The sequence below is a fragment of the Capricornis sumatraensis genome, chromosome 14 (genome assembly GCF_032405125.1).
Source record: "Capricornis sumatraensis isolate serow.1 chromosome 14, serow.2, whole genome shotgun sequence".
Lineage (NCBI taxonomy): Eukaryota > Metazoa > Chordata > Mammalia > Artiodactyla > Bovidae > Capricornis > Capricornis sumatraensis.
The window spans coordinates 72,047,257-72,067,398 of NC_091082.1; the positions used below are offsets into that span (position 1 = coordinate 72,047,257).

Below are 20,142 nucleotides of genomic sequence, written 5' to 3' on the forward strand. Positions count from 1 at the left end.
TCCAGAAGCCTGTATTAAAATGCCAATCATGGATAACTAAAATATAAAAAGTGTCCATAAAATTTAGTGTCTATTATGATACTACTTTTGATGGTCTCACTATCCACGAATCAGGCATGATGATTTGCTCTGCCATCTCGTTGTTGCTGTTGTTGTTACGTAATGTTTTAACCTGGATCCCACTTTATTCTTCCACACAGATCCGTAATGCCTCCTGCCTGGCTCTTTCAAGATGGAAGAGAAGCCCTTGGGAGAGCCTGCACATGTGGTGTCTAAACTCAAACTTTCCACCAAGGTAGAAAGCACAGGACACTGGCTGGTGGAAGATCATGCTCGGATATGGGAAGTTTTAAAGACAGAGGAGGTAAGACAACGCTAAGCGACACAGCTGGTGCACTGATGGGTTTTCTTAGATTTGAGATGCTCATTCTTAGTGCAGCTGTTATTATAGGCCAGCTTGGCAATTTTTTATTCAGGGGCCATAGGCACAACCACAGCTAGAGAATAAGAAGTCAGGGGTATGTCCCTTGGACATTAATAACTCCACAGTGATTCATTCAGCCAAGGGAGGCAGCCCTGACAGATAGGACTTAAAACATGCAAGTAGGCATTTGTCCTTGTAGACGCCTACCAAACATACATGGGAAATCAAATTGTGGAGAGAAAATTGATTCCTCAGGATCAACTAACACATGTGGAATTATATAGATTCTTTCTTTGACAGCGTGAGATTAAGTATTAGTTAGGGCTCCTCGGTTGCAAGCAATAGGAATTGACTCTAATTTAAAGAAACTGGCAAATTATTGGAGGATATTGGGAGCTTCACAGAACTGATGGGAATTTGGAGAACTATGTTTGGAAATAGGACAAGAACCAAGTCAGCAGGAACTAGTCAGAGCCCTACCCCTGGTATAACTTCCAAACTGGTCTCTCCTTTCTCATTCTCACATTTCTTTGCTCAAAATGCAAAACAATGGGAGAGAGGGCCTCGCTGCCAAGCTTGGTCACATGTCTTTCTGCTGGTTATTCTGTTAAGCGGAAAATAATCTTTCACAAGCAGTCATTATACCAAGGCCTCAGAGCACTTATGTTGGGTGTCCAAATCTTTAATATCTGCGTGTTGTAATGATTCCAACCCAAGAAAGTAGTAAAATAGCTATAGTCTTAAATGTGTGAAATCCAGATGAAGAAACTCTAAATTCTTTCTATAGAAATACTAGCACAACAGAGTTTAGTTTTTTGTTTTTTAAAGCAGTAAAACTCTGCAGAAAGCTGTTTGAAGTCTCTGTGTATGTCACTTAATAGGGTCAAGAATAGGATCAGAAAGGGAGGTGCTGAGGGCACAAAATTTAAGGAGGTACCTACTCTCACATTTATGTCCTGCACTTGCACAAACTTGGAAGTTAATCTATCCTTGTATTTTGCATGCTAGGTGCCTTGCTTACTCACCCTAGTCCTTGCCCTGGCACCCAATTCTATTTGCTTTCCTCCTTCCGCAAAGGTAATCACTATCCTAAATTTGGAGTTTATCATCCTTATACATATTTCAGGGATTCCCAGGTGGCACTAGTGGCAAAGAACTTGGCTGCCAGTGCAGGAGACACAAGAGACTTGGTTTCGATCCCTGGTTGAGAAGATCCCCTGGAGTGGGGCACGGCAACCCACTCCAGTATTCTTGCCTGGATAATTCCATGGACAGAGGAGCCTGACAGTCTACAGTCCATGGGTCACAAAGAGTTGGACATGACTGAGTGACTGAGCACGCATGCAAAGTTGATACTAAAAAATGGGAAATAGGTGGGGGAACGGCATTAAATCAATCAGTAATTGCAATGTGGTGTGATGAGTGTTGTATGTTAAAAATATGTCCCTAGGTGTTTTCAGAACCTACAGCAGGGAGCATTAATCCCGCATGGGCGTGAGTATGCTCATGGAGGTGTGGGTGTCAGGGAAAGAAAACTCAGTGATGAAGTAAGGCTTGAGTTCATTCTTAAAGGAAAAGTAGAAGTTAACCCAACAGAAGGGATTTAAAAAGAGGAACCCAAGCAAATATTCCCATAAGAGGGAAAATTGTGTAAAGGGCAGTATTATTAATAGAACGTCCTGCAGTTGGGAGCGTCTGCAGCAGAAGAGAAATGGCAAGAGATGAAACTGAGAAGCACCAAATAATGAAAAGACTTACACGCTTCACTCAGAAATCCAGGAATTGTCTTGTGGGCCTTGGGCAGTCAGTAAAGGGTTTTAGGCAGGGGTAGTGACACAGATTTGTTTTCTAGAAATCCTGCTCTGTCAGACATGTGCAGGATGGCCTGGAACACTTCAGAACATCTTTTGGCCACTTTGATCTCCTTCTTCTCTGTATACATTCGGCTAGTCAGTGCTCAACTGGGAATTATTTGGGGTATTCTTTTTTCATGATGGTGATTCTCTCTTTTAAGCTAGGCTGTCTGTTCTATAGACCATGTCCATTAGTTTTAATCAGACTTCACTTAGAAACCCTAAAGCACTCACATACTGCTGTACCTAGTTGAATTAAATACCTGATGGTTGATTGATGAATCATTTTCATAGCAATTACGTGACCATGTGATCATGATTTCATGGTAACCTGTTGTTTCTATAAAGGTTAACAGCAACCAAAATACTGCCATCTCTGGTACAAAGGTGATTTATTTCATTGGCTGTTGGGTCGTAGTCAGTGGCGGGGTTTTGTTTGTTTGTTTGGGTCTTTACTGATTGAAATTGCACTGACTCGACTCATTCATCACGCACTGCTTATCTGTGCTCAGTGTCTTGCATTTGTGAGGAGCCTGCCAAGATAAGCAATATTCTCTGTGGCTGTGAAACAGAGATGCTCTCTGTGTGAACTTCAACTGGTGAATGCCTGTGTGGAGACTGGACATATGACCTCTCCCTCTCAATCTAGTTCTGGAATGGGGCCTCACATTGTAACATCACATTCTTGGAGGAGGAAATAGTATGTGTCATCACGCATACTTTGGAGATTAAATCATTCTCATCTGAGGGACAGGAAGAGAGAGAATTAAAAAAACGAGAGAGAGAGAGAGAGAGAAACTGGATGACTATTTGGACAAGCAGTGGGTGTGCGTTTTATTCATCTCTGAAGAGCCAGCTCTTTGCTGACCTTAAAGAATGTGGTTCAAAGATAGCGCTAGGCTTCTTCTTTGTGATTCTGAATGACTTCCTTTTTCTCTCTACCGCAAACTTTAATATGAGGCAAAGGGATAGACATGTCCTGCCTGGGAACTTATTAATATATAAACATGCTTTGAGATATTTTTACTGAGATCAATAGGATAGATATTATCATCAGTAGTGAGGAATGGAATATTAAAACCGAATATTAATAATATTCAACTGGAGTCTATAAGGGAGGGAGAGAAAGTATCATTTGTTAAGCACCTACTCTGTGTCAGAACTGTCCTTGGCACTTTCATATTCTGCGGTATATTCAGTTGTCACAGCCATAGGGATGTTTTTAAATAGAAGCTTGCTTCTTTCCTATTCTTTTGTTTTGGGCTGCGCCGGCTCTTCTTGCTGTGCCTGGGCGTTCTCTGGCTGCAGTGAGCAGGGTCTGCTCTCTAGTTCGCTGGCTCTTCTTGCTGTGCCTGGGCTTTCTCTGGCTGCAGTGAGCAGGGTCTGCTCTCTAGTTGTGGTGCACGGGCTTCTCACTGCGGTGGCTTCTCTTGATGCTGAGCACGGGCTTAGTTGCCCTGAGGCATACAGAATCTTCCCGGACCAAGGATTGAACCTGTGTCCCCTGCACTGGCAGGCAGATTCTTCACCCCTGGACCACCAGGGAGGTCCCATAGGAATATTTTGCATAAGGATTTTGAAGATTAGAAGTTAGGGCACATGCTCAAAGATACATAACTGGTAAGTAGCAGAGTAAGATTCAAATTCAAGCTTCTCTCTCTTCATCATCTCACTCTTATCTTCTCATGAAACTGTCTACCAAAATTATTTAAATCACCCTGATTCTACATTTGGTTTCGCTTCCCACACTTCATCTCATTCTGGTCAGGTCGGCATCTTCAGCGTAATAAATGGTTCCAGTCTTGCTCTCTTAGAGCCTGGCTTGGCAGTGTCTCATGGGAAAAAACAACAAGATGCCCATTGAGTCATAACTTTCTTTTATTCCTCAAAATGTTTTTCCCAGTGTGTGTGGCTGGGTTTCCATCTCAGTTTTCCCACATAGTATCACAACATCTCATGGAGACTACACCCTCCCGTTAACTCCATTCCGTTTGAGTGAAGCTCTAAACCTCTGCTAAGTTTGTCCTAGCTCTTTTTTCCCCGCATAACTGAATTCTGCTCCACATACTCCAAGCTATTGATAGGGGCCCAAAGGTGTAAACAATCTGATTGTTTGAAACCTGGCTATTTTCACCCATTCCCTGAATTGTTGTTGCGTCTTTGGACAGTAAAGTCCACCAGAGTCACCTCAAAGTTTCCCTCCGCCCTTGAGATGCTGTTCACCAAACAGTCTGCTATCATCACGGAACACAGACCTACCTTCGGGGAAGTCTCCTCAGCTCCAATCTTCCTACCTTGTATCTTCTTATTTTTAACCATTGGCTCTTGTTGCCAGAGCAAAGTGCATGCAAAGTGCTTAGAACAGTGCCTCCTACATAATAACCAATAGATGTAGACTTTTGTTATTATTGAATGAATCAGTGAAGGACAGAGGAGTATAAAATGTTACACCCTATCAGTCTGCCAGTTTTACAGCAGTTGCTTTTTGACCTCTACCATCTGAATTCACGATTGCCCCCACGTTCTGGAAGGCCCATACTCCAGGATTCCTTCAGTGTTTTTTTAAACAACTAGGGGATTTGAACTGGTAGACACAGCTGCCCGACTCCAATGAGACTGCCCCCACTGAGGTTCCTGTGGGTGATCTTCCCAGGAGGAAAATAATCAACCCCAACTAAACAGCACTGTGTTGACATATACAAATGATTCTGGGCAGTGTCCAGATAAGGGTGTTTCAGACCCATTCAGCTCCTCCTTCTCTGCCCCGAGCATGTGGTAGGGGCGACACCAGTCAGCAGTGTGCTCTTCAGGGATGTCTTCCGGGAAAGGTGTGGCCAGGCTGGGTTCTCAACCTTCTGTTATCCTACCTGCTGACTTGGGTGCTCAGGTGACCATTTGCATGGGGAAAGGCCAGGGACTTTTAGGAGGATAAAACTGATACGTAGAGAGCTTTCTCTGGTAAAACTCTGTTAGACATTTTCAACAACTTTAGCCTGTTCTGTTTGGCTCCCGGCTTCCCAGGTGGCGCTAGTGCTAAAGAATCCTCCTGCCAGGAGATGCAGGTTCAATCCCTGGGTCAGGAAGATCCCTTGGAGGAGGAAATGGCAACCCCTCTAGTGCTCTTGCCTGGGAAATCCCATGGACAGAAGAGCCTGGGTGGGCTACAGCCCATGGGGTCACAAAGAGTCTGACACGACTGAGCCTGCACATGCCTTTGGCTCCCAGTCCTAGAACGAACCCTGCCTTCGCCATATTAGATGTGAACATTTATTTGTGCTTTACTACAGAGAGTAAAGAAAACTCCAAGTGAATTTAGGAAGGGAGGGAGGGAGGAAAAAAAAGAGGAGGGAGGCAGGGAGGAAGGGAGGAAGAAAGAAAAAGACCAGTTTGTTGAGGGCTTGGAAACCATTACTTCATGGGGCTTGTGTTCATGTGAGTCTAAGCTCCCCAGAAAAAAGTGTGCGAAGCAGTTCTGTTTCAGCTCATTGTTTTCCAAAATGTGCTCACCGTAAACCTCAGGGTCTCTTTTTATTTGCTTGAAAACTCCATTATTGTCAGGACAAGCTTGGCATGAGGCAATAAAGAGGCAGGGGGTTGGGGGAGAGGAGCTCACAAACTGAAATAGTGCCAATGAAAGGGAAAGAATTGTCTTCTGTGCCTTAGGCTTATCTCGCCTTCGAGGGCACACATATAAAGAAGAAACAGTATTTATTTAAATTTGTCCTTGGATTACAAATGTAGGCTATCTGGGGAGAAGCTGTATTGCTTCCCATAGCACTGAGTAGCTAGTCCAAAGCCCTGTCCTCTTTCAGGGGCCCACGAGAGGAAATAGTGGAAAACTTTTACTATAATTCTTCTCCTGTGACCCGACATTTGAGAAATTAACCTGCTTTACTTGATGAGAAACCCTGGTCTAGGAATCTCAAGGCACATTATAATCTTTTGTAATCTTTTTTTGGGGGGTGGGGCGTGGGGTGGGGTGGGCTGTACTGCCTGGATTGTGGGATCTTAGTTCAACCCCAAGCAGGGGTTGAACCTGGGCCCTCTGCAGTGAGAGTGCAGAATCCACCAGGGAACTCCCCTGGAACCTTTATAGATGGAGAAAATTTCAGAAAGGTAGAGATTTACAGGAGGTCACTGGTAGGAAAATGTTGTTGTTGTTTAGTCACCAAGTCATAGCTGACTCTGTGTGACCCCATGGACTGTAGACTGCCAGGCTCCTCTGACCAAGGGGTTCTCCAGGCAAGAATACTGGAGTGGATTGCCATTCCCTTCTTCAAGGAAAGGGTTAGCATGCTTTAAAAACTTGGATTCTGATAAGGGAATATTGGCCCCAGTGCGTTTGCACGTGACGTTGTAGTCTCTGTTTAGGGTGCCCTTCCTTCCCCTTTGCCCAGGTAACTCCTATTCATCCTTCAGACTCTGGAAGTTTCCCTTGACCTCTATAGTCTGTGTTATATGCCCTTGTCATTTTTTTCTTAGCTTTCTAAAAAGTACTCTGTGTTTCCTTCATGTCTATTTATCACATTATATGGCAATCATTTATTTTATATTCTTTTCCAGTATACTATGAGCTCCTAATCTGAGAAACTATGTCTGTTTTATTCAGAGTTATTTCACTACACTCTTGAGACATTTGTTGAATGAATAAATGAATGAACAAAGGAACGGACAGAAAACCAACTATCTCACTTGGTGCTTACTCTGAGAAGAGCACCCAAGTGACAGAACTTCTGGCAGTTAGTAGTATTTCCTCTGCTGTCATGAAAGGATGGACCCAAGGACCAGAACCATATGATTTACTCTGTGGCTTGCCAGTAATGGGAACCATTAGAATTTTGCTGGATTTCTGAGAAATCAACGCCATATGTGTGTAGTAAAAGTACAGTGACGGGGAAAGCAAATAGCCTGATGAAAAGAGTCCTCAGTAAGCAAAATAACCTCTCCACCCACTCCTGCTTACCCTTATGGCCATATCGTGCTTACAGACTCAAAACATTCATTTCAAGTAGGTTGGATGCTGTGCAAGGACAAATCTGAATTGTTTCAAAGTAAAAATGTTGATCAAGGAAGCTAAAAATGGCAAAAAGACTTGAAACACTGTGATGGAAGAAGCGTGCTCTATCAAAGTGGGAGGTGAAGTTATGTTTAAGGAATCATGGAGGATAGTAGATATAGGAAAGGAAGAAAGAGCCAGGATTTCGATTAGGAGTCCAGAAGTTTTATAATATGTTAAGAGAAGTCAAAATTGCTGACAATACAGTTATAAAGCGAGTGATTGCCAAACACCCTGGACTTACTGGAAGAAATGGAGCAAGACCCTGGATACAAAGTATCCACATAGGGACAGGCTGTCCCTTTAGGGGAGGAAACACTGTGTCATTCATTTTCAGAAAGGCAGGGACGGCAAGAAAGAATGTGCAGGGTCTTAACTGAACTCTATGCTAGCTCAGACAGTAAAGAATCTGCCTGAAGTGCAGGAGACGGAAGTTCCATTCCTGGGTCAGGAAGATCCCCTGGAGAAGGGCATGGCAACCCACTCCAGTATTCTTTCCTGGAGAATCCCATGGACAAGAGAAGCCTGCGGGCTACAGTCCATGGGGTTGCAAAGAGTCAGACACAACTGAGTGACTTTCACTTTCTTTCATGTGAACTACAGGACCACAGACATGCTGACCGTTAAGCAACCATAAGAATTTGAACTGAGAGCCAAGAAGATATATTAAGTCAAATTCTTTACCCCTAAGTTTCATGTTTTTAATTGTTAAGACAAAAATACAGGACACTGTAGAAATCATAAGTGACAGCAAATTTTTATTTTGTTTTATTTTATTTTTTAAGGTTTTTATTGATGGAGAGTTGATTTGCAATGCTGTATTACTTTCAGGTACACAGCAAAGTGGTCAGCGATTTTTAAATATGACCTTTAAGTATCTAGTCACCTTGCAAAGATTTTCCCCACCACAACCACAACATTCCAGTCCTTGTAGGACCAAGGTAAATTTTCAGGGGCCGTCTAATGTGAGCATAGCTTGTCATGTGTCATCCTTAACCTTTGGCAGGGACAGGAAGGTAGTCTGTTCATCCTTTTAATGCTATTTTCTCTTTGCCTAGACGGTTGCATGTTTCTTTTGCAATGGAGAAGCTTCCTTGGCATTATAGCACCACTTAATTTATTCATAGCTGAATTAACCAAAATGCTTGTGAAAGCAGTGCCCTGGTTAACTTAGTTTTCTGCAAGTTTACGAGATAACAGTACAAAATCCATAGTAGGCACTTAATTGACATTTTTTAAACGAATTGGATGAATAACATATGTAAAAGTACATTCCCTGGCTCAAAAAGCGCAAGCACCTTCCAGGTATAGATAGGACTTGAGGATTGAGACAATAAAGGACAAAGCCCCAAGGAATTTGGATTTAGTTAGTATTTGGTTGGAACATGGTAGTAACATCTACTCGGTGTATTATCTCAGTCAGTAGTTAATCTTCTAAGTCTTAGTGTCTTCATCCATAAAGTGTGGATAATAATATTCACAATATGCAATGTATATAAACCTAGGGCAGTGACTGGCACATAAGTGCTTAATAATATCGTTTCCGTTTCTCTCTGTCTAGTTAACTCAGGATTGATCACAAAATCATTGGAGTTTTGGCCCTTTGAAAGCAGTCTTGAATAGACTGGAATATATAAAACTGTTAACATTTGTCAATTCCAGATGGCGGTAATATGAACATGATTATATATTTGTATCTCTTGGCATCTTTTACAGTTCTAAAAATTGAAAGTGTCAAAACAAAAAGGTTGAATAAAATGACAGCTATCTTAAGCAAACATCTAAAATAAATTCATTCCTCTCTTATTAAATATAAAATAGTGAATTGAATCATTTACTCAATAGATATTTGTTGAGTAACTGCCATGTGTAGGACTGATATAACCCCTGCCTCATGGAGCTTACAGTCTAGTGGGGAATATAGACTTTTTTTTTTCTCACAAAAGCACCATAGATGTGATCAAGGCAATTAAAACACAAGCTTGTAAAGGAGTACATGTGAGGCATATTTTAGCTAAATTTGGGAGGTTTGGAGAAGCTAAGAGTAATAAATGATGTGTAGGAGTAAGTGATTTTATACAAATGAGACATGGAAAATGGATGAGGTGGACTGTTTCATTATGGGGGTGGGGAAGGAAGTCCTTTGCTGGTGCAGAGGGAAAAGCATGTACAAAGGCGTAAAGAGTGGGGGAAAGGGGAATGACGAGTAGTTCAGTGTGGATGGGAGATAGGATTCAAGACAGAAAGTGTTGGGGGTGATGAGGCTTGAAAGGAGGGCACGAGTCAGATCACCAGGGTCTGTGAAAGTGTTGTGACTCTGGAGGAAAGTTTGTCCTCCAAACATCAAGACCCCTGCCTGACACTGTTGGTGGGGTCTCCATTTTTGTACTAATGCTTTTGATGCTTAGGAACTGATCATTCAGTACTTAAAAGACTGATGGGATGCTGTGTTTTCTGGGAAGCCTGAAATTATGTTGCTATTTTTAGTGGATAGAAACTTTACTCCTAGTGAGTGAAATAAGTATAGAAGATCTGTCTCCTATACATGTTCAACCTAAGAATTTCCATAGATGGCTTGAAGCTGTCCTGAGCTAAAGTACACCATTTCTGCCTGCCATCAACAGGAGATGGTTAACAGTGACTTGTTCTAATGTCCTCCTGGACTGACAGTGAGACAGATGTGAAGATAGCTATTGGGAACCTGATTTATAAGTAGATGAGCTTTGTAACAAAAAGTTAGTTATAACATATTTTTCTTAGACTGCTGATGTCGTCTTGCTTCAGATGAATCACGTTGTGTCCCTAATCTTGAGGTTAGCCAGAATTTTTGAAACTAATAAATGAGTTTACAACTTGGAAGATTTTTCTCTTAACAAAACTAGCGGCATTTGTTCATTATCCTATGGAGCTAGGAAGAATGGAATTTGGTTTGACAAATCTGGAACACAGTCGCACTGGGACAGAGATGAAGAAGGATGATTACCTTCTAATGACAGTCATTCACATGACCTGATCACATTCAGACACAGGACCATTACACATGGTTTCATAGTGGAAAGTAAATGGGCCAGACAATTCAGTATGCACAAACCAGCTGGTGACCTTGCCAATGACTCCTCAGGGAGTGAGCTGATAGGAAAACTGATGCTCTGAGATTGTGATCTGCCCAAAGTTGCAGAATAACATCATTATACGCTAATTCCCAGCTCCATGCACTTGGTTTTTCACAGCTATTTAAGAGTCTCAAAGGCTCTAAGCTTTGCAAACTCTAGTTACACGATAAAGTTCTTGATGCTCTTATTTGGGAGCATACTTTTTTAAGGTCTCCTAGTTTTTTCTTTTTCTTTTTTTAATTGAGGTATAGTTGCTTTACAATGTTGTGTTAGTTTCTGCTGTACAATGAAGTGAGTCAGCTCTATGTAGGAGTATACTTTTTATTGTCCCTTGAATTCTTCATGAGAAAGTCTTCCCTTCCTTGAGCTCCCTGCCCTGACCTGGGCTTTTCTTTCATTACTATTGAGAGAATTGACCTTAAACTAGGGAGTGGGATGTTTGAGGGGGCAAATCATCTACTAGTTTGTTGTACGTGTCCAAGAAAAATCTTTATGCTACACCTCTGGGTAGCACTTTTCTTTGCTCTGGTTGTGTTATTTTTCTTATTTAATGTGATCAGTAGTTCAAAGCAGGATCTGTTTATTCTTGGCTCAGTTTCCACCTTGCTGGTTATGACTTTTAGATGTATGTGCGGAATCTCTTTCTCAGAGGAAGATCTAAGAAGGCTCTGTTGTAAGTGTGGGTTAACCACCATCAGGCACAGCTGGTGCAAATCAGCGTGATGCAGCAATAGCTTAGGGTTATGGGCAGAGCCTATGTTTAGAATTATATAGTAGAGAAGAAAAGGGGCTCTGTCTACAGGATAGAGAAGAAGGGAAAAGCTAGGGGAGGGAGAAGGGGGGATATAAAAGATAAACAGGAGAGGGAAGCCATGAAAAGAGTAGCAGCTTTCCCAGTGACCTCATAAACAAGTAGGAGGGGGAACTATACACTGTGTACAGTTTTACTGAGTACAGTGATGTTATACACTGTCCTCCACAGTTTGCAGGGAATGGGGGCACCTTATTTTATATTATGTTCCTGTCCTTTGTCAGGGTGGACAGAAAAACTGTAAGGCAGCTCTATAGCCCATGGAGAACTGGGAGAGGTTCTTGAAAGAAGTTGGGAAGCATCCATGGTAAAACCACATGTCTCAGGTTTTGGATCAAGATTCACATGGTCCGGACTTCCCTGGTGGCACAGTGGATAAGAACCCTCCTGTCAATGCAGGGGACATGGTTTGATTCCTGCTCCAGGAAGACTCCACATGTCAAGGAGCAGCTAAAGCCCATGTGCCATGCCTACTGGAGCCTGCTGGTTCCAGGGCTCATGAGCCATCACTACAGAGCCCACATGCACCAACTGCTGAAGCCACCATGCCTAGAGCCCCTGCTCTGCAACAAGGGAAGCCCCCACTGTCCGCAACTGGAGAAAGCCTGCACACAGCAACAAAGACACAGTGTAACCATAAAAGAAAAAAGGATTTATGTGGTCAGCATAAGTCTCTCTGAGTAGGGTGACATACTTTCTCAGGTCACTACCAACCTCCACACATTTAGCTGTATTCTTTTCTTGAGGCCTGGCTTCAGTGCTCCTTTGAAGACTAATGAGCAGTGATAGATGGAGTGGTTTCTGAACGAGAAGGTTCTGTCCTGTTCCAGCTCCCTACCTCCACCCCCGGCAGGATCCTCCACCTGGCACCTTGGATCTGGGAGCTGCTGTAGACTCTTTCTCAGTCTTTCAAGGGACAACTGTAGGTTACCTGAAAGAAAATAGAGAAAGCAAGACTCCCTCTTCCTCAGAGGACAGATTCCTACTATAAGGGAGCAGTGTAGCTGCCTGTTTTTCTGGGATCAGGGATTAAAAATGGTGAATTTTATTTGTAGTATTGCAATCTTCATGGCGAATAGATAGGGAAACAGTGACAGACTTTATTTTTTTGGGTTCCAAAATCACTGCAGATGGTGACTGCAGCCATGAAATTAAAAGACACTTGCTCCTTGGAAGAAAAGTTATGACCAACCTTGACAGCATATTAGAAAGCAGAGACATTACTTTGCTAACAAAGGTCCATCCAGTCAAAGCTATGGTTTTTCCAGTAGTCTTATATGGATGTGAGAGTTGGACTATAAAGAAAGCTGAGTGTTGACGAATTGATGCTTTTGAACTGTGGTGTTGCAGAAGGCTCTTGAGAGTCCCTTGGACTGCAAGGAGATCCAACCAGTCCATCTTAAAGGAAATCAGTCCTGAGTGTTCATTGGAGGGACTGATGTTGAAGCTGAAACTCCAATACTTTGGCCACCTGCTGTGAAGAACTGACTCATTAGAAAAGACCCTGATGCTGGGAAAGATTGAAGGCAGGAGGAGAAGGGGATGACAGAGTATGAGATGGTTGGATGGCATCACCGACTCAATGGACATGAGTTTGAGTAAACTCCGGGAGTTGGTGGTGGACAGGGAGCCCTGGCATGCTGCAGTCCATGGGGTCGCAAAGAGTCAGACATGACTGAGCGACTAAACTGAACTGAGTCTATTATTATCTTGAGACCAGAGAGCTTGCAGTTGTAGATGTGCTCAGATTTCAAGTTATGTAAGATGGCCCTCAATGTTAAATCTGGGTCAAGGTGAGAGTGTGAGATATGTATGTATTGATTTGACTGCATTGGGTCCTAGTGGTGGCATGTGGGATCCTTAACCTTCATTGCAGTGTGTAGGATCTTTTAATTGTGGCACGTGGGATTTTTTTTTTGCTTTTTCTTAGTTTCAGCATGTGAGATCTTTAGTTGCAGCCTGAGAAATCTTAGTTGTAAAATGTAGGATCTAGTTTCCTGACCAGGGATTGAACATGGGCCCCCCTGCATTGGGAATGCAGAGTCTTAGCCACTGGACTACCAGGGAAGTCCCAGTTCTAGGTCTTCATCTGTGTTTCAGGTACTGGCACATGTGGTATTTCAGATATTGATTATGTTTGTGGATTGTGTTGGGAACTTCAGAAGCAAGGACCTACATAGAAGTGTGAAGAAAGATAGATTGGAAATTTGTTTTTTTATGAATGGTAGAAAAGCATAAGTGCTGGGTTCTGTGAACCAACTGAAAAAAAGAAGGCATTTTATCCTCAGTATATGGATAAAGAACATATTTGTGAGGAAAGAACTAGAGGAATTAGAAGAAATACCAATTTACAAAAAAAGTAATTAGCATGAAAAATGTTCAGATCAAATAATGACTGAAATGCTCAGTTTACTTTTTAACATAAAATATTTAAAGGGATATAAAGGGCATAGAGGGTTGCCCCAGTGGCTCAGTGGTAAAGAATCTGCCTGCAATGTAGGAGACACAGGAGACTTGGGTTTGATCTCTGGGTTGGGAAGATCCCCTGGAGGAGGACATGGCAGTCCATTCCAGTATTCTTGCTGGGAAAATCCCATGAACAGAGGAGGCTGGCAGGCTATGGTACCTGGAGTCACAAAGAGTTGGACACAACTGAAGTGACTGAGTACCAAGGGCACAGAAGCTTATAAAACTCATCTTGATTTCAGTTTCCTCCCTAAGGGAATACCTGTAAGCAAGGAGAACATTTTGTATATACTAAGTGAAATAATTTTCTCAAATTATTTTAGGGGAAAAATGGTTTTAAAGTATGATACCTTCTTCTTAAAGCAAAAGTGAGCTCTTATGAGTAAATAGCTATTTTCTTCCTGATGACCAGTCTAGCAGTTGTGCAGATCTTTGAGGTCTGCTTGGTGTTATTTTTCCTGATTTCTTTGGAACAAATAACAGGTGATATAATTTTAATATTTTTGTTATGCTTTGTGTCATTTTTCCAGAAGCATGATGAACTTGAACTCAGACATCTGTTTTACTTTGGACCAGTCTCCCTTGTCATCAGGGGCATCCATTTTTGAAACAGATGTTTGGGTTGAGGGATACAGAATATGGCCATGAAACAGACCAAAGCTAACTGGTGCTCAGGGTAAAACAGCTCATGACCTTGGCCTTTTTAGCCCTATATGGTAACTAGCTGAAGTAACCTGGCTTGGGGGAAGTCTACTTCCCTGCAGATGCTCCAGCATTTAGAAATTATCCAATGAGGCTTATGATGATGCTGTCTACCTTCTTCTGCCCTGGTGATGAATAATTGGATGGGAGTGACAAGAGGGGAACATTCTATGCTTACCCTGGGACTGGTGGTTCATCAGGCAGAAAATCATGTTCAAGTCATGCTTACTTTACAGGGTTTATATCTAGACCAACATCATAGATATTTTACTCAGATAAATAAGGACGATCTTGCTCTGTAATGAAAGCCATGGAAGGGGTTTTGGCCCATAGAAAGCCTCCATGTATATCATAAACAAGAGTCATGTGGCAAGTGAGATTTTCAGTGCCGTGGGCCCCACTGAGTTTCAGTCTTGTTATCACTCTGTCTGGGTAGACAGTGGCATGTGCCACAGCAGCCCAGACTGTGCAGTGGATTAATGAAGCTGCAACTCTTCCCCAGGGCCAAGAACACAAAGGAATATGCTGTTTAGTAGAAAGGGAGCCACCAGCAGCTCTGAACGGTGGGGGTCCTGTGAGGCTGGTTTACAATCCTCCTACTTCAGCGTCTACTCTTTGTCAACATTCCCTGTGAACACCTCTTTCACCCTTCTGATTGGAGTGGGGAAGGGATGAGAATGTTCCTTCCAAGTCTTTCAAGGTAGTTGGGACAACATTTTGTTCCCTCCTGTTCTTGGGCAAGTGCTAGTTCCTCTTATCAAAGTCCCTTTTCCAAAGTGAAATAAGTGGAAAATTAAAATTCAATTAAAAACCCAGATGAGGCAATTCTTCTTCTTCTTTCCACTTCCCCCTCCTCCCTAATACACAGTAAACAGTTTTTGCAGAGGCCAGCTTCTCCCTCTCTGTAGACCAGAATACTTCCTCTTTAGCTGAGTTGGCTGAGGGCATTATCCATCTCTCGGCCAAGAGCCTCTTTTTTTTTTTTTTCTTTGCTCTTTTTGGATACATACCCAATTTCTATTGAAGATACTAACTTAGAAACTGTTTCAAATAATAGAATGTTTATTAGTATTTTTAATAATGGAGAGTACAAATAAGAAGCCTACTCTGATTCCTGATCTGTCTCCCAAATGCCACCCTGCCCTGTTAAGCTGTTTCTCCAGCCCGTCTCAGGTCTTTTACTCAACGTTTACCGGGGCTCACTATTTCCCGAGATGATTTCCTGCACATGCCTGAATGTAATTATGTGCTCTTCTCCACATACGGGTGTGTATTTGAACACATAAGGGATCACACTGTACACACTGTACTGTACTTGACTTTTTCCCCCTTAGTGAAGTGTTATGGAAGTCTTTCCATATCGACACACACAGATTCATCTCATTCTTTTAACTAATCCATTATACGGATATGCTATTTTTATTTAACCAGTCCCTGTACTGATGGGTATTTTGATGTATTTTTAAAACCACGACGAAGTAATGCTTCAGTGACCATTCTCGGACATAATGTTTCGTTGAAGTGTTCCATGTATATCCACCGGGTAAATTCCTAGTGGTGACATTACTTGTTCAAAGGGGAAGTGTGTTTTTAATATTGATATTACCAAATGGTGCTTTAATAAAGGTTAGGCCCATTTACACTCTCAAGATTATACAAATCTATTCTGAGTAGAAAGAAAAATAATGTTTTCTCAGACTTGTGTAGCTGGTTTCTGTTTTTATTCTTACAGTGCTTTCAGTGCCTTAGCTTCTGGAATCTGATACATAAATAATTGATGGCTCAATTGATACATAAATAAACGGCGCTCACAGCTCAGCTCCCTTGTCTGCTTTTCCCGTTGAGGATCTGTCATGCTCTAAAGCCAATCAATAGAACAATTCTTGTCCCAAGCCATTAAAGTTAATTTGCCACTTGCGTTGGGTCAGAAAAGGATGTGGGTTCTAATTACGAGGACTGTCCACACTGTGATGGTATTCTGTCCACAGGGTACCTACCACAAGGACACCAGGGCTCCAGTTCCAGGTAAAGCATCTAAAAGACAGGGCTTGACCATGTTATCTCAGGGCTTCCCTAGTAGCTCAGCTGGTAAAGAATCCACCTGCAATGCAGGAGACCCTGATTTGATTCCTGGGTCAGGAAGATCCCCTGGACAAGGGAAAGACTACCCACTCCAGTATTCTGGCCTGGAGAATTCCGTGGACTGTATAGTCCATGGAGCGGCAAAGAGTCAGAGAGATGACTGAGCGACTTTCACTTTCACTTCACATGTTATCTCAACCCAGACACATGGAGTTTTGAGAGCTTCATCATCAACATCAAAGCCATCAAATTTGTAAGGCACTAGAGAATCTTCTTTGATGCCTCTAAAGGACACTCAGCACCAATAGCTTCATCAGGGGGAAAGGAGTGCATTGCTTAGACACGGAAGCAGGGAGGAATGACTAACCACTGGAAAGCCTTTGAAGCATGTTTAGTCATTGTTAGATGCTTCTTCATAAAACCTGGCATTTTGATGTCTGTCTAGCATCTTAGGACTCCAGATCATTGGGCCTTCAGACCTCCTGGCCTGGGATTCAACACTATATCTGTTTATAGCTGAACAGGAATATTAGACAGGAAAGCCACTCAGGTGTCTAATATTGCAGGATAAATGCCGGTAGAGCAGACACTGTGGTTGGCGGATTCTGCTGATTTTTACTTGGTAATGTTCTCCACCTCCTGTACATAGATCTGGTGAGATAGTTGTCATGTTTTATGAAGGCTCTGGAGTGCCTAAGAGGAAAGTTGGAAAGCATGTGCAAAGTACTCATGCACAAAGCGCTTAACTCTCCCCCATCATACCGTGTCATAGACATTCGGCAAAACAGTCTCCATGTCCAGAATGGACTGCCATACAGGGAACAAGAGGCTGACTGTTATCAGAGTGCAAGAACTAACTGCCCATTTTAATAACAAACAGAAACACCCACTCTTGGCAGTCTAGGTTTCCTACTTGTGCTGGTGGGAGGCTCTGTGTTTCTTGGGGTCCACAAATTTCTTTCTATCCCCGGGGAAACCTGCTGTGCTGCCTTTTATTACACTTGTGGACCTAGTAGGTGCCAAGGAGGGTGCCACTGCAGGGATCTGAACTGGGTGGCTGAATTTATCCCGACTCTGTTTTAGGAACCATCAAGCCTTAGGGTGGGGGAGTGGGGGCTCCCAGATGCATTTGGGGTTGAGGGGGAGATGCAAAGAGATAACTCTAAATAGAGAGGATATATAGAATAATATTGTATTATTACTTAAGGGACTCTCAGAGAATTTCCTTAACGTCTATAGGGACAGGGGCCGTACCCCCCATGTTTCAGGAATGATATTAAGGATGCTAAGCAGGCTTTTGCGGGGAAGGCAATGGCACCCCACTGCAGTGTTCTTGTCTGGAAAATTCCATGGATGGAGGAGCCTGGTGGGCTGCAGTCCATGGGGTCTCGAAGAGTCGGACACGACTGAGCGACTTCACTTTCACTTTTCACTTTCATGCATTGGAGAAGGAAATGGCAACCCACTCCAGTATTCTTGCCTGGAGAATCCCAGGGACGGGAGCCCGATGGGCTGCTGTCTGTGGGGTCGCACAGAGTCGGACATGGCTGAAGCGAGTTAGCAGCAGCGGTGGCAGCAAGCAGGCACTTGACTGTGCGCCCTTGCTCAGTTATAATCCTTGGTGAACCGTTACTCATTTTGCGAAATGGAGCCAAGTCCCTCTTTCCCTCCTTCCCTCTCCCCTGGCCATTTTGCTTTGCTAAGTAATCAGACATGGATCTTATTCCCAAGCCATTTATTTATATTCTTGGGGAGATTAGACATTTGCAAGAAGGAAGAATGTAATAAAAGCCATACTGGAAATCCAGATAATGAACTGGAGGAGTTCAGAGGAGAGGGATGTCATTTCCAGTCAGAATGGGGAGGAGATTACAGATTGTCATGTTTGGGGGCTTAATATTTAGTAAGAATCCCTCAGGAAAAGGGGATAGAATGGGAGAAAGCCCTTTCCGGGCTGGGTAGTTGGATGGAGTGAATCAGGGAGGTCAGTAAGCATGGGGCATGAATGGCAAATGACAGGGAGATGATTTTGACTGGAGTAAAGGGTACACAAGCTTAGGGAGGAAGAAGTTTCAGTGCTGGGTAGGTGGAAATTTGCAGGGCCTTGATGGTTAATTGTTATAGCTCAAAACATTGTTAGAAATGGCCGGGTTCACTGCCAAAGACAGAGCAAACTGGCAGAAGCTAGATCTGCCCTGGGGACTGGGGTAGGAGCGGTGGGGCAAGTCTAGGCTGCAAACGAGGCGTTGGAAGGGAGACTCAGAGGAATATGGCAGCAGATGACAAGGTGGTCACTCCACTTGCCTGGGGGAGTGGAGCCGGTGTTGGGAGGTGGCTGACGGATCTTGAGGCTGGGAGGTGCTGGTACTGGAAAATCTAGCACCAGGTGGCCTTGAGAAGTGTTGTTCAGGAGGGAGATTCACTAAGAAGGTTGGTCAGCAGTCAGCAGGCTCCAGCTGCTAAGCTCAGGTTCATGGGCAGACTTCCAAACTCTGGAAGGAGGAAAACGTGGAATGGAGAGTGAAATGCAAGGCCCCCACCACAGAGGGACCAGGCCGACTTCCAAGCCAGGAGTCAGACCTGGAGCACAGGGGCCTGACTCAAAGGAGGAGCAGAAGTCTGATGCTCCATTCCAGAGGACCGAGCTGAGGTCTTTTCATTCCTTCTGCATAAGGTTATGACTGGTCTTAGAAGCTGGGTCCACAGGTGGGAGCAGAGAGGCCCATCAATGTGGATGGTAGGATTCGGATCCCGAGGAAAGGCAGCGTCTGCTGCTGGCTAAAGAGTCAGGGCTTTATCTGGTGGCTAAAGAGCAAACATGTGGAAAAATTAAAACATGGGATATCTTAAGTAGAGCTATATTTTAGGAAGATTCGTTTGATCCTAATGAGTCAAATGAACTAAAGTAAGTTCTCACCTGTAACAAATTTCTTCTTCCTGAGTACTTCTCCCATGTGTGCACTTCTCTCCATACCTCTTTCTAGTACTGTAGGGTTAAAGAAACTAGATTATTAAAATTAATTATTAATTTCATTATTATTAATTTCATTATTAAAATGGCTCCTAGAAAAGTTGAAATGCCCTAAATGGCTCACACATATTTATATGGTGGCCGTGCTGCTCAAACCATTTCTCCATACTGCAGTCAGATCTGTTTAAGATGTGACTCTTCTCATGTCACTCTACTGTGTGATATCTTTTCATGGTTTTCACTGCTCCAGGATGAAGTCCAGATTCTTTCACGCGGCTCCCAGGCTCTTCGTAATCTGACTCTTACAGCATCTCAGCAGTGCCTTCCCACTGCGCTCACCCTTCAGGCTATCAAAGTGTATTCAGTTGTATCTGTGAAATTACTTTCTTCTCATTGGCATCCATGCCTTTGTTCATGTCATTCCTTTTCCTGAACTAAGCATTCTCCTCCTAGATTCAGTTCAGTTCAGTTCAATTGCTCAGCCATGTCCGACTCTTTGTGACCCCATGGACTGCAGCATGCCAGGCCTCCCTGTCTATCACTAACTCCCGGAGTTTACTCAAACTCATGTCCATTGAGTCGGTGATGCCATCCAAACATCTCGTCCTCTGTCGTCCCCTTCTCCTCCCGCCTTCAATCTTTCCCAGCATCAGAGTCTTTTCCG

The 20,142-nt window shown here is 43.2% G+C and overlaps 1 protein-coding gene across 2 annotated transcripts in view; it reads left to right on the forward strand.

The window, feature by feature from the left end:
• Window positions 1–232: 232 nt before the first annotated feature.
• RGL1 (ral guanine nucleotide dissociation stimulator like 1) overlaps window positions 233–20,142 on the forward strand; it is a 171,035-nt gene continuing 151,125 nt past the window's right edge. For both annotated transcript variants that reach the window (XM_068986492.1, XM_068986494.1), the window contains exon 1: window positions 233–364. In XM_068986492.1, the coding sequence (XP_068842593.1) occupies window positions 233–364 (132 nt within the window). The remainder of the gene's footprint in view (window positions 365–20,142) is intronic.